General features: G+C 43.6%; 1 protein-coding gene across 1 annotated transcript in view; it reads left to right on the top strand.

The window, feature by feature from the left end:
* PIGG (phosphatidylinositol glycan anchor biosynthesis class G) overlaps positions 1-15,640 on the top strand; it is a 44,994-nt gene that overhangs the window by 7,736 nt on the left and 21,618 nt on the right. Inside the window, exons 2-6 of the mRNA XM_056574916.1 lie at positions 2,439-2,644; positions 7,659-7,868; positions 7,997-8,185; positions 10,615-10,756; positions 13,038-13,250. Coding sequence (XP_056430891.1) covers positions 2,439-2,644; positions 7,659-7,868; positions 7,997-8,185; positions 10,615-10,756; positions 13,038-13,250 — 960 coding nt within the window. The remainder of the gene's footprint in view (positions 1-2,438; positions 2,645-7,658; positions 7,869-7,996; positions 8,186-10,614; positions 10,757-13,037; positions 13,251-15,640) is intronic.

Below are 15,640 nucleotides of genomic sequence, written 5' to 3'. Positions count from 1 at the left end.
GTATTGGAGCAAAAATGGGCTGGGCAAAATTATTGCCACCCTTGCAAAATTGTGGATAAATAAGATTGTATTTAGCAAGTAACAGGTGTGGGCAATATAAAAATCACACCTGAACGCATATAAAAAGGAGAGACGTTCACTTAGTCTTTGCATTGTGTGTCACTTCCGACGGAAGTGTCCGGCGCTCATTCAGCGGTTCTCCTTCGTGAGAGGAAGGAAGGTCCTCTGAACTCCACATGCCCAAGAAAGGGTGAAGATTGAATGGAGCTCTTATGGACTGTCGCGGATATCAGTGAGCACTTGGGGTGATTATTGTTTGTATTTCTTGAAATTTTGGCCGGAAGGCTGCTACTAAAGGAAGTTTTTTCTAAACGCAAAAATTGCTTTGTGATTTTTCTCTCCAATACTTGTCTGAATATGGACTGAGCCTCCATTGTTTAAATCACATTCACCCATGTGCATAATCAAGGTATCATCTTTTTGCTATTTATACACTAAACATGGACTACAGAAAGAGGAGGAGAGAACTGTCTGAGGACTTGAGAACCAAAATATCAACAATTTCAAGGTTACAAGTCCATCTCCAGAGATCTAAATTTGCCTCTCTCAACTGTGCGCAACATTATCAAGAAGTTTGCCACCCATGGCACTGTAGCTAATCTCCCTGGGCATAGACGGAAGAGAAAAATTGATGAAAGGTGTCAATGCAGGATAGTCCAGAAGGTGGATAAGCAGCCCCAAACAAGTTCCAAAGATATTTAAGCTGTTCTGCAGGCTCAGGGAGCATCAGTGTCAGCGCAAACTATGCGTCAAAATTTTAATAAAATGAAACGCTATGGGAGGAGACCCAGGAGGACCCCACTGCTGACACAGAGACATAAAAAAGCAAGACTACATTTTGCCAAAATGAACTAGAGTAAGCTTAAATCCTTCTGGGAAAACATCATTCTACTGTTTACCAAAAACTGAATGAGGCCTACGAAGAAAAGAACACAGAACCTACAGTGAAATATGGTGTTTTGGGGTTGTTTTGCTGCCTCTGGCACTGGGTGCCTTGAATGTGTGTGCAAGGTATCATGAAATCTGAGGATTACCAATGGATTTTGGGTCGCACTGTACAGCCCTGTGTCAGAAAGCTGGGTTTGCGTCCGAGATCTTGGGTCTTCCAGCAGGACAATGACCCCAAACATGCGTCAAAAAGCACCCAGAAATAAATGGCAGCAAAGCGGTGGAGAGTTCTGAAGTGGCAGCAATGAGTCCAGATCTAAATCCCATTGAACACCTGTGGAGAGATCTTAAAATTGCTGTTGGGAAAAGGCGCCTTCCAATAGGAGACCTGGAGCAGTTTGTAAAGGAAGAGTGGCGCAACATTCCGGCTGAGAGGTGTAAGAAGCTTATTGATGGTTATAGGAAGCCACTGATTTCAGTTATATTTTTCCAAAGGGTGTGTAACCAAATATTAAGTTAAGTGTAACATTATGTCCAATTTGCTTTCTTTCCTCCCTTTTTTGGTTTAGTTCCAAAATACTCAAAGGGAATAAACATGTGTATAGCAAAACATGTGTTACTGCAATCCTTTTCTGTGTGAAATACTTAATTTACGGCCATAACTGTATATATGTTGCTAGGGCTGTTGTGAAAAGAAAAAAGTGCATGCTCTCCTACTGTTAGGCCTTGTTCACACTGAGGAAAACGACAGGGAAAATGTCTTTGCTGAAATGTTGGAGCAGAAATCCTCATTGTGTTCCAGAATTGGTAGAATTTGCGGTATTTTGCTCATGGATTCTTCCTCAAGAATTGACTGTCAATTTATCCTGCAGAATACGGATCTACTTTGGAGATTTCTGCATTATTATTTTGAACTCCATGGGGGACATATATCAATGTTTGCTTATGTATTCCTTTTTTTAGTAATTTTTTTCTTACTATTTTTTTGCTTATGTGTGACTTATTTATCAACTGCTTTCAGCCTGTTGATAAATTTATTTTACGTAAGCACTTTTTCTGTTTTTGCTTTGGTAGGGGCTTTTTCTGCTCCATGTTTGAGCTGGAGTAAATTTAGTAGTTTTTTTCATGCGATGCGACTGTTTTGCGACTGTCGCACTTGATAAATCTCTGATCACTGCAAGTCAAAAATCACTTTTTGCTTTGGTAAGCGAGATTTTTATTTTTTGCTTAGGACACTGAACAAGCAAAAAGTCGCAGAAAAAAGAGCGTAGGCGCACGTGCGACAATTATGTGACAAATTTAAGCAAGAAAAAACTACTAAATGCTTTGATAAATGTCCCCCCATGAGAGCCTTAAACCAGGTGGAATTCATGCTGATTTTGTTGCGGAATCCACCTCAAAATTTGCTTGCGTTCCACCGGTTATTCGCCAGTTTTCGGATTTGTGAGCAGTGAATAAATGTTGACCTGGTGTATTTATTTCCTTTCTAGGTAAAACCTCTAACTGGACGCAACTTCCCCATCCTCTGTTTAAGAGAGTGGTCATTCTCCTCATTGATGCATTGAGACAAGACTTTGTATTTGGTGCTAAAGGCAAAGAATACATGCCTTATATAACACAACTTATAGAAAAGGGGCCAAGCCTTAGCTTTATAGCAAAGGCCACAGCACCAACTGTTACAATGCCACGTATTAAGGTTAGTACTTTATGTGCATTCCAGATGCTTTTCTTCTTTCTTTACACTTCCCTGCTTTGATTTGGAATCCTAGCAATAAAAAACAAAGAGACCACGAGGGAGCCTGATGCGTTACCCGAGACACAGCGAGCATGATGTCGGGGGGAAAGAAGGAAGTATCCTGCTCACCTTGAGTGTATAATAAATATGCATTGAACCCTGTATTTAGGGTGAGATGTCTGCAGGGAGTGCTGCTGGGCCATAGGGTAGTGGGGTCCACTGCAATTCCAGTAACATGTCATGGAGATGATACTTTCAATAAAGATGAATTTTTATTCCAGTACATGAAATTTACACATTTGGAGTAAGTACTCTTTGTCAGGTTGGTATAAGGCAATAGTGTAACATACAGAATATAGCGGTTTTATTTTACCAAGTTCTCGGAAACTTCCACATACCTGTGACGGACTACATCTGTGACGGAGGTGAGCGCCCACAGAAGCACTTCTCTTTTTTTCTCGGGACCACGGGACCGATATTCTTCCACATACAGAATATATATATATACACACACACACACACACACACACAGCCTTCTTTATACATAGCCTGGTAAATAATAATCAGAAGAAGTTGGTAGCATAGCAATTGGTATAGAAAATAAAAATTACATAAGATTAGGTTAAATGAATTTCTCAGTGGGAGGCACAATAACATGCAGTTCAATGAAATTGGTGTGAAAGTAATGTACAATGAGTTATATAGTATAGGATGAGGTTACGAAAATGGCGTAGAAACACATGACCAAATCTGCCAGCTGAAAAAGAGCGTGACCAGAAATCTAGTATTTCAATCAAATAGTATTTGATGCTGTTGCCTAGTGTTAACAGAACTGGCCAAATGCTATGTTATGCGAGCTGTAACCTGGCATCTGTACGCGTGGTTATGACTCCAAAATGGAACAGGCTTATCCGTGAAACGTATAGGACCAGATCAATTAGGCAAGTATGTGTCTACATGCTACATGCTGTTAGCTTTGTTCAGTTCACAGAAAAATGTGTTTTATCTTTTACATCTTCTATTATCCTTTCCAACAGCCCCCAATCACTTGAGGGTACTACTGTTTTTTTTTTTTTTTTTTTACTGCTTCATCCTACGAAACATTCCCCTTCCCCCCCCCCCCCCAAAAAAAAACAGAACTGGTGACAATGGAGCGGATAGAATACAAAAGATATCAGACTACATAACTGAAGCTGAAGATTTATTATCCAACACCACCTTTTATAAACCGGTCACCCACAATCCCACTTCAGAATATTTAACCACCTTTAAATCATTAGTTATCATGAGGTATGGGAAGGGTATCATCTCTAAATATGGGATGAGCTATATCATCATCCTCAAGGAACCATCCCATATCCTATTTTATTATTAACTGAAACGTCATAAAAGTGTTGTCAATTCTCTCTAGAGACCTATAGTCTTTGGAATCAATTCATTGTCTTCGAATCACATTGCGTAGATATTCTACTTAAAAAATATTTTTGTTTTAAATCGCATCTAAAAAGATACAACTCAAATTTTCAAAGCTATTAAAGAGATAAACTTAACCTTTGTCGCAATGGACATTACCTTTTTATACACTGTTATAGACCATAAACATGGTATTTATGCAGTGATCCTAAAAAAACTTGTTTTGAATGCCATCGGTTTTAGTCTAGGGGTATGTTCACACTGAAAAATTGGATAGGAAATGAAGTGGAATAATTTTGGTCAGGAAAATGTTGATTTTTGCCTTTTTCTCCATTCCACGTAATTGGCATGGAATTTTCCCACAGAAATGAAGGGAACTGAAGGAGGAAGAAATGCTGTGGGAGGGGAAATTCTCCTTTTTAAAATCCCTTTGACTTCAATGGGCTTTTAGCTGTGGATTCTGCCTGAAGAATTAACAGGTTCTATCCTCAGAATTCAGCAGCAGAAATTCCTCAGTGTGAACATGGGAGCGGAAAGTCCATAAAAATCAGTGGAACGTTCATTTAAGAATGAATGTGAGCAAAATTACTCGAGTAAATTACTTTCTAATTCCTGCTACATGATGTATCCAGACATTCCTCTGAATGCCATAAAGCATCTTTGACATATTTAAAGTGACCCCAATTGAACACATTCAAACTAGTCACCAACATCGGTTCAGTAGGTTAAAACAGATATAATCTCTGGATATTTAAATTAAGCACACTTGTACCTTAAGGGTTAAGCTAATATCATTACAACCATTTCTAAAATGTGCCCTATCAGTTCTTTTTTTTTTTCTTGTGTCCTGTTTTTTGTGTTCCTTCGTTGTATATCAGCATTTCATTCTATAGGTAAGCCCCAAATTTATGTCTTTAGGAAATACAAAATTCCATAAAAATACATGAATATAAATATATATAGGGAACCAAAAGTAAGGCAAGAAGCGGCACTCCAGCAATTCAGGATATAAAATTATATTTATATCATTTTACCTTGTGGATGGGTGAATAAATATAATTTTATATCTTGGATTGCTGGAGTGCCGCCTCTTGCCTTACTTTTGGCTCCCTGGATTTCAAGTGCCTGTGTTTCTTGGACTTATATATAATTACTTTTATATATCTTTAAAGACTCACTGCAGTAGGCAGGACACTTACGGAGGAAGTGGATCCACTGGACCTGTGTGGCAGATGAGGCGGCAGGGAGCGGCGTCTAAGGTGCTGCTAGTTTTCACCAAAGCCCGCTGCAAAGCGGGATGGTCTTGCTGCGGCAGGCAGCACCCAGGCACGACTCGACCACACAGGAGGCTGAGGTGAAGTGAGGCACAGGAGGGATAGGCAAGACGTGGTCTGGATCGCAGGAGGTCAGGGCTGGCAGCAGTGGAGCGAGGTCAGGTACATAGCAGGAGGTCAATAGGCAGGCGGCACAGGAGCAGGGTCAGGACACAGCAGAGCAAAGACAGAATAAGCTTTCACTAGGGCATTAAGGTAACAAAAGATCCGGCAGGGAATGAAGGGAAGTGCAGAAACTTATAAGTGAGGCGCAGGTGGAAACAATAATTAAGGGCGTACTGGCCCTTTAAATCTTAGAGCTCCGGCACACGCGTGCACCCTAGGAGGCGGGGGCACACGTGTCGGCGCTGAGAGAGCACAGAAGGGACAGTGGAGAGTGGAGGTAAGTGATGGACTGGGATTCACATGCGGACACTTCCCGCGATGCAAAACCCGGCTCCGCCAGCAGAGGAGGAGGAAGAAGGAGAGCGTGACATTATCCATTTTTTTTTGTATCATTACCTTTTTATCTATATTAAGTTTGCAGATTTGTTAGCACATGTCATAAGTTAACCAATTTTTCCATATACTGAATGAACCCTATAGTATGTATACTATATACTTACCTAATTGATCAAATTCCATATGTTTTAAGGTTAATCCTGGTCCATTTTGCGGTCATACTTACCTATTTGATCCAATCCCATACATTTCATGTTTAATCCCGGTCTATTTTGTGGCTATAATCACGTGAGCAGACCCCTTACAGTTTCCCTAATGACTATTAGCCAGTCCTTGTTCTAGGTAACAGTGTGGAAATTGATCTATCTGATTGATACGGATACTGTAAGCCTGTGCTAGCATTTCTCCTGCAGTATTGCTATAAGTGTGTGAAGAGTGGGAGAAGAGGGTTGCATTGACAATCCAACACAATGGGCAGCACATTGAACACATTTTATAAGTGGTCAGAAACTTGTAAATAACTCATGAAAGAATAAAGTTACATTAAAACCAAGAACATCACTGTTTTTCTTGTGAAATTCCCAATAAGTTTGATGTGTCACATGACCCTCTTCCTATTGAAAAAAACAAAAGTTGGATTCAAAATGGCCGACTTCAAAATGGCCGCCATGGTCACCACCCATCTTGAAGTTTCCCCCCTCACATATACTAATGTGCCACAAACAGGAAGTTAATATTACCAACCATTCCCATTTTATTAAGGTGTATCCATATAAATGGCCCACCCTGTATATTCCCACACTTAGGACAATCTGCATTCCTCCAACACTCTATCTGTTTTAAAGGGGTACTCCGGCGCTAAGACATCTTGTCCCCTATCCACGCTTTCACAAACGTATCAATTTTTCCAGCCCCAGGGACTCCTTTAGGGGAGACAGATCTTCTTACATTTGCCTTTGGGGGCATAGTCCCTCCTTTTTATTTCCCCCTGAATTAAATATATGCTCCAAGTTACCTGGGAGAGAGGGAAAGGATAGCGGAACAAGACTTGGTCCATTGTAGCTTCCCAGATAGTAGCTTACCTACGCACTTCTCTCCCCCCCCCCCCCCCCCCCCCCCCCACACCCTGACTTCTGTCCAAGCTTATGATGTTAAACAGCACTTGCCAAACATGGTTCCAATAAATTCTCCTTCCCAGAGCTGCATACACAGCTCTGAAGGGGGGGGGGGGAGGAGCGGCGAGTACAGCAACAAACAGCACCGTGGCGCCCCCCGGAGTAACCTAATTTCCAGCCCCACCAAGCCACAAGTTCTTCTACCCCCGGACGGGTCCCGTCCACAGTTACTTTAAAAAAAAAAAAACTCACTCGGCATCCAGCCTCCCAGACCCCCAAAAGCAGCCAGGCGCAACAACCCTCCTCCATCACAATCTCCCAGGTCACCCAATCTCCATCCTCACCGCCGGTCAGCAAAGTTCCCCACTCCATTCCGGCAGCCGCTTCTCTTGAGCTCCATCTCGCATCTGCAAACAGCACCATACCTGTCCTCAGACTGTGTGTGGTATTACAACTTGTCTGCATTCACTTTAATGTAACTAAGCTGCAATACCACATACAACCTGAAGACAGAAAGGGGGCTGTTTTGGAAGGAACTAGCTATGTTTAAACTGAATACTATTTGAATGGATTATGACTGATACTGCTGGCATACCGTCAAAATGCTATTTTAGCAGCCCCTGAGAATTCGTTCCTATGGAAGAAATGAACTGTTTCCTATTGTGTCTCCAGGCATTGATGACTGGCAGTATACCTGGTTTTATTGACATTGTAGTCAATCTCAATTCCGCTGAACTACTGGAAGACAACCTGATATGGCAGGCAAAGCAAGCTGGAAAAAGAATAGTCTTTTATGGTGATGACACTTGGATAAAACTTTTTCCAAAGCATTTTGTGGAATTTGATGGAACAACATCATTCTTTGTTTCGGACTTTACAGAGGTACAGTAATGACTAAAATACGGGGCCTTCCTATTTCTCATGTACCTGGTTTTATGTTTGCCTGAACAGCCCTAAGTGAAAGTAGCATTATGATTGTGTATAATTCCATCACATTCTTTTTCTTTCAGGTAGATGATAATGTCACCCGGCATTTAGATGATGTTTTAAAGAGGAATGACTGGGATATGTTGATACTTCACTATCTTGGATTAGATCACATTGGGCACTTAACTGGACCACACAGCCATTTGATTGGACCAAAGCTTTATGAAATGGACCTTGTCTTAAAAAAGATCCACTCTGCCCTGATGTCAAAGGCAAGAAGCTTTTGATGCTTCCTTTTATTTTTGAAAGAATAAAGATGTAGTAATAGATATGTTTGAGTAGGTTTATACAGTGGTCCCTCAAGTTACAATATTAACTGGTTCCAGGACGACCATTATATATTGAAACCATTGTATGTTGAGACCATAACTCTATGGGAACCTGGTCATTGATTCTAAAGCCCCAAAATGTCATCCAAAAATAGGAAAAAGTGAGAATTAAACAAAAATAAGTAGATAACTAATATAGATAAACCAAGTCCATCCATATAAAAGTAATAAAGATCTGCTGGAAGCTGTAATCACTGTCTATGTAGAGGACAGGAGCTTCTTCAGGGTCCTGTACAGTACACACAGTGTCCTAAAAGCTGCCCTTACTTGGTGTCCAAAGGAGCAGCTAACCCTGGCACAGGTAAAGAGTAGTACAGAACATGTAATAACTCTCTGTACTGTAGGGGGCGCTACCAGACAGGAATTCAGTGCATACGCTTCAGTAATACAGGTGTTTTACCAGTAAATGTTCATTCTAATTGGTCAGTTCCTCCAGCCATCGACATGTTTTGCAGATCTGGACTGTCGGTAGCATTGTATGTTGAGTCTGGTTTTAAGTAACAATGGTCCAGAAAAGACCATTGTATGTTGAAACTATTGTATGTTGAGGCCATTGTAAGTTGAGGGATCACTGTTCTTCTATTGACGCCACAACACTTTACACAGATATTGCATAGCAATTACTCACACCTACAGGATCTGCTGCATATTTTCTGCAGCTGATTTTGCTACCAATTGAAGTTAATGGGTAGCAAAATCAGCTGCATAAAATATGCATCAAATCCTGTACGTGTGAACTTACCCTTACAGTAATAATGTGTGTTTTAATTTGATCTACTTGCTTCTCAGCATAATTTGAAAAACTAACAGGTTGTTAGTATACATTCTGATCAAAAAGTACAAGCCCACTCACCACGTCAAGGCCACCTAGTCAGAGTGGGTTCCAAACATAACACTGGCATAGCGGCAGGCAGTGACCACCGCCTCCAAGACTCTATTCCCACAGGGGGAATGATCCAGTGGCCTGGCAGCCCCACTGCTGCCCGACCAAGCTCCTGGCTCTGGCCCAGCCCACCTAACAAAACATCACAGAAACAATGGATGCCACAGAGCACCACACCAGTGTGAAACCTACCATGTGCTCCCTGCCAGAGGGCTGGGAAAATGCTCAAAGGAAACCCTTAGGCAGTCTCCTGCTAATTAAAAACACTGGGTCAGTAATGGTGTGGGGTGGCATTTCTTTGGGGGGGCCGCACAGCCCTCCACTTGCTTGCCAGAGGTAGCCTGACTGCCATTAGGTACCGAGATGAGATCCTCAGACCCCTTGTGAGATCGTATGCTGGTGCGGTTGGCCCTGGGTTCCTCCTAATGCAAGACATTGCTAGACCTCATGTGGCTGGAGTGTGTCCGCAGTTCCTGCAAGAGGAAGGCATTGATGCGATGGACTGGCCTGCCCGTTCCCCAGATCTGAATCCGATTGAGCACATCTGGGACATCATGTCTCGCTCCATCCACCAACACCATGTTGCACCGCAGACTGTCCAGGAGTCGGCAGATGCTTTAGTCCAGGTCTGGGAGGACATCCCTCAGGAGACCATCTCATCAGTAGCATGCCCAGGCATTGTAGGGAGGTCATACGGGCACGTGGAGGCCACACACACTACTGAGCCTCATTTTGACTTGTTTTAAGGACATTACATCAAAGTTGGATCAGCCTGTAATGTGGTTTTCCACTTTGATTTTGAGTGTGACTCCATATCCAGACCTCCATGGGTTGATAAATTTGATTTCCATTGATAATTTTTGTGTGATTTTGTTGTCAGCACATTCAACTATGTTAAGACGAAAGTTTTTCATATGATGAAATATGTGTGTGTGTTATTCTTGGTATAATGAAAAGTTACACATTTTTTTCTGTTAACTTGTATCAATGTCAATGCTTGCAGTCATTGAGTAGCAACTTCCATGATGATCACACAGGACTGATTACCAGTTACAATTCTGTACAGCTATCAGAGCACTGTCATGAAATAGGCTGTGCACCATTGTATATAGATTTTTGTCCCCAAAATACTAAACAATAAAAGAATTGATACAGAAAGTATACCCAAAAGTGATATAACTTTTTCCTTTATAAAAAGAATGACTTTTATTTGCTAAACCCAAAATACCTGCAGAACGATCCCCATATCTTTAATACTTCTGTCCCCGCTCTTCTGTGCATACTGCCCATGACCAACAGTTTGGTAAAGTGTACCCATTTCTAATTTCTGTGTAAAAGAATCTTCTGTAAGGTCTTTCTGTTTTTGTAGTAACCATGCATGCACACACATTGTATAGTATATAGTTTTTTTTTTTCTTTTCAAGTACAGGAGGAGGATCCGTCTTTCCCAAGTTTACTTGTTGTCTGCAGTGATCATGGTATGTCAGAAGCGGGAAGTCATGGCGGATCATCTGATGAGGAAGTGCAGACCCCGCTTGTGTTAATAAGTCCAGCGTTTAACAACAAAGCAGGTACCATATTTTTCGTCATATAAGACGCACCTAATTTTATAGGATAAAAATCTAGGAAATAAAGATTCTGAACCAAATACAATGTAAAGTATAGGACAGTGATCTTCAACCTGCGGACCTTCAGATGTTGCAAAACTACAACTCCCAGCATGCCCGGACAGCCGTTGGCTGTCCGGGCATGCTGGGAGTTGTAGTTTTTCAACATCTGGAGGTCCGCAGGTTGAAGACCACTGGTATAGGAGGTAGTACTCACGTGTCCCTGCCACTCCGGACCCGTCACCACTGCCCTGGATGTCGCCCTCAATCGCTGTCGTCGTGTCCCCGTCGCTCCGGAACATCTCTGCTGCCGGGCATCCTCGCTCTCCATCGCCGCCATCACGTCGCTACGCACGCCGACGCACGTGCGTGATGACGAAGAAGAGCGCCGGCCATGCAGGGGATCCTGGCACGGAGCGGACACCGAGGAGGCAGGTAGGGTCCCTCCCGGTGTCCTGTAAGCTGTTCGAGACGCCGTGGTGGTCCCGAACAGCCCGACTGAACAGCCGGGTTAGTGTTATTTTCGCGGTCAGCTTTGATTGCCGTGTCTGAAGGGTTAATGCAGGGCATCACCGCGATTGGTGATGTCCTGTATTAGCTGCGGGTCCCGGCTGTTGATGGCCGCAGGGAGCGCTGCGATAGGACAGGTATTCGCCATATAAGACGCACCCCCCCTTATACGGCGAAAAATACGGTAATAGTAAGGATGGAATAGTTTTTACAAACACTATGGTTAGCGGCTGCAGATGTGTATGTGTATTATATGTAGCAGCCTGAACTGTTGTCTGTAACCTGCATATCTGGGGTCTTTCTGCTAGGGATCGACCGATTATCGGTATGGCCGATATTATCGGCCGATAATCACGATTTTGGGCATTATCGGTATCGGCAATTACCTTGCCGATAATGCCCTGCACCGCCCGACCGCACCGCGGTCGCCCCCCCCCCCGACCAGCCGCACCGCGATCACCCACCTCTAGATCACCCCCCCCCCCACCGTGCTGGGCGGTATTCCGGTATGGATTTTTGCCCATACCGCTATACCGGTCGGGCCCCTCCCCCACCGTCCGAGTCAATAGAAAAAAATTAAACTTACCCGTAATGGGGGTGGTCCGGGCTATCCATCCTTCGTGTAGTGTCCAGCAGCATTCCGGGTGGAGGGTGAACCGGTCCGGGCTGTCCTTCTCCGGGGTCCTCTTCTCCACTCCGGGCAGGCTCCGGCCTAGTACGCTGCATAGACGCCGCTACGCCGTGACGTCAGGTGCATCACTGCGCACGGGCGTCACTGCGCATCGGCGTCTATGCGGCGTTACTAGGCTGAAGCCTGCCCGGAGTGGAGAAGAGGACCCCGGAGAAGAAGTACAGCCCGGACCGGTTCACCCTCCACCCGGAATACCGCCGGACACTACAGGAAGGATGGATGGCCCGGACCACCCTGACAGGTAGGGGGAGAGAAGCGGGTGGCGGCGGCGGCCTATGGCACCGCAAAAGCCACTGCAGTGCATTGATTTAAAGCGCCCGCTTTAAATCAATGATCTGCAGCGGTGTCGCGGGGGGATAAATAGCCGATAACTTATACCGGAATATCTGTATAAGTTATCGGCTATCGGCCCTAACCTCCACCGATTATTGGTATCGGCCCTAAAAAAAAACGATATCGGTCGATCCCTACTTTCTGCTTCCATCTGCTGGTTTCTTTTTTCTTTTTTCCCATCTCTATGCTTGCTTGGCTTCCGATGTTCTGTCCAATGAGATAAATATGAAAAAAAAAAAAACTCAGCCGCACACTGCAAAAAAAATCTGCACAAAACTTGTGTGGCAAGTTACCGGAAGTGTGGATTTAAAGTCAGCAAGACCACTCCAGATGTTAAGGATTTTTCTATGGATATGGAATTATACTGTTGATATTTGCTACTGTGGTCTTTAAATGCATTGCAGTTTTAACAACATTAGCATATTCATAACTAAAGTCACAATAACAAATTCACATGATTTGTTGTGGATTTACGGCAGCAAATTTTCCGCTGTGGAGAATCTGTAGTGCATGTCGGTTCATCCTTGTACATTTGGATTCTGATTGTAATCCATACCGCCACAATGATGCAGACGGCGTTAATTTCTGTACTGAACAATGTGCCTCCCAGCTTATTGTCCGTGAGCCTTTTGTATCATAAATCTAATGTGTTATTCTCCTGGTTTGTGCAAGCTATATTGGCATAGTGTGGCTTATTGCTTTGTCTTTTAGGGACGTTTAAAGAACCTGAAATGATTCAGCAAACGGATTTGGCTCCCACGCTAGCACTGGGCCTTGGATTGCCTATTTCCATGAGCAGCTTGGGTATGGTTTTACCAACAGTAATAGAACATAAGACCATGAAAGAACAGCTGCGTTTTTTTCACTTAAATGGTTATCAGCTCTGTAAACTCCTGAAAGAGAATCTGAAGACTTATGAGAAAGGTAGGTCTTGTTTTCAGTTCGCCTTATATAATCTCCTGATATTTAGTTTTTCAATTCTTAGCTTAAAGAACACGGTCTTTAGATAGCTTTTCTCAACACCCTCTTTGATAGCTTTTTCAGAACCCATGTGTATATTTTTTTAAAGCATTAGCAAGAAGGAATTACTAATGGTATGTTGACTGGGTTATAGTGGGGGGGGATCACTGATTAAAATACGTACCTTCGGTCTGAATATTTGTTGTCCCTGGTCACGTGAGCACTCAGTCGGCGCGTGTGCTTGCGTTACCAGCCACTCCACATTTCTGTGGCGTCACAGACTATGAATATTCAAATTGAGAGACAAAGGATAAAAAGTGCCCGCAACTCACCGTTGCTTCTCGATCTTCTTTAATGTAGCAAAATACTCACGTACATGTAACTGACGGGGAGGGACACATAGCCGGGGGGGTAAGTGGTAGGCGACAGCAGCCGTTGTTTTGCACGAGTTACGTGCTTCGTCTGGCCTAAGGCCAGACAAAGCACGTAACCTGTGCGAAACAATGGCTGCTGTCGCCTACCACTTACCCCCCCCCCCCCCGCTATGTGTCCCTCCCCGTCAGTTACATGTATGTGAGTATTTTGCTACATTATAGAAGATCGAGAAGCAACGGTGAGTTGCCGGCACCTTTTATTCTTTGTCTCTCGTATTGATCAGCTTGCCACACCAGAGCACCTCCGTATCTCATCAAGTGAATAGCACTCCCCTACTCCCAATAAGTGACGTTCTACATTTACAGAGTAAGCAGTGCCGGTCCTACTTGTGTTTCCTAATATTCAAATTGACCCGGGAAGATAGAAGCGGAACTTCAGTGGGACATATCTTCGGACTGAAGGTACATATTTAAGTTAGCGACCCCTCATTGGTCTCCTGTTCACCTACCCTAGTATGGGTGAACAGGATGACTGTTTGTTTTCTTTTAAAATATAATTTGTGTTCTTAAAGGGGTAGTCCGGTGCTTAGACATCTTATCCCCTATCCAAAGGATAGGGGATAAGATGCCTGATCGCGGGAGTCCCGCCGCTGGGGAACCCCGTGATCTTGCACGCGGCACCCCGTTTGTAATCAGTCCCCGGAGCGTGTTTGCTCCGGGTCTGATTACCGGCGACCACAGAGCCGACGGCGTGTGACGTCACGCCTCCGCCCCCGTGTGACGTCACGCACTGCCCCTCAATGCAAGCCTATGGGAGGGGGCGTGACAGCTAGGACACCCCCTCCCGCAGGCTTGCATTGAGGGGGCGGAGCGTGACGTCACACGGGGGCGGAGGCATGACATCACATGCCATCAGCCCTGTGGTCGCCGGTAATCAGAACCCGCTTCGGGGACTGATTACAAACGGGGTGCTGCGTGCAAGATCATGGGGGTCGCCAGCGGCGGGACTTCCGCGATCAGGCATCATATCCCCTATCCGTTGGATAGGGGATAAGATGTTTAAGCATCGGAGTACCCCTTTTAAGCCCAATATAACAAAACGTATATTCCATCCAATCCATTAATAAGCTATTGCTGGTCCCGTTTTCAGTGAAGTAAGCATGCATTTGAACTGTTGATTACTCGATTGGTGTTGATTACTCTTCTAGGAATTGCTTGAACCTTGGCATGAGCAAAACTTTTTTGGGCTAGAGAGAAGATATGCAGAACATGTATAGTCTCTCTCTGCTAAGCTGGTTGTGTTCCAGACTTCTTCTTCAATTATGTTATAGGGTACTAAAAGTAGCTGTATGACATTCCTCTTTTGTTCACCATATAGGCTTCCATAAGGGAGCTCCTACTGTCACCCAGAGGGTTCTCTTCCTCCTTCTCTCAGAAATCAATTGCTCAAAAAAGTATTTGAATCTAAAAATGTTCTGACCTATAACCAGAATATGCCAAAACATTATGATCAGTAAGGGGTTTAACCTATAGAACCCCCACCAATTTTGTGAACAAAACCACAGGATAAGAATGGTAAGACATGGGGTTTCTGACAGATGTAGTATTTGTATTGTATTGGACTATTAACACATTAGGGTTAGTTTCAAATTGGTTTTTAAAAAGCTCTATATTTGTGGTATACTTCGCCATGCTGACTTAAACTGTGGCAGGCAGGCTTATTCAGTTTACTGGATCAAATATAGTCTACTAATGTTCTGTCCAGCACAGAACATAGCCATTAGATGATCACACTTGGTCCATGATACTGAATGGAGCAACCAAGGTATTTGTCAACATAACTTTCTGCCAGAATGCTGACCTAAAACACACATGTAGAGAAACTGTAGAGAAACTGCATGAAATGCGATGTGATGCCACTTATCATCTTTACATCCTTACAAAGGAAGCCATGTTGTCACATTTGTCCTCATAGAGATG

Source organism: Hyla sarda, chromosome 1 (genome assembly GCF_029499605.1).
Source record: "Hyla sarda isolate aHylSar1 chromosome 1, aHylSar1.hap1, whole genome shotgun sequence".
Taxonomy (NCBI): domain Eukaryota; kingdom Metazoa; phylum Chordata; class Amphibia; order Anura; family Hylidae; genus Hyla; species Hyla sarda.
Note: the sequence above shows the minus strand (reverse complement) of the source record. Positions and strands in the feature narration are given on the sequence as shown.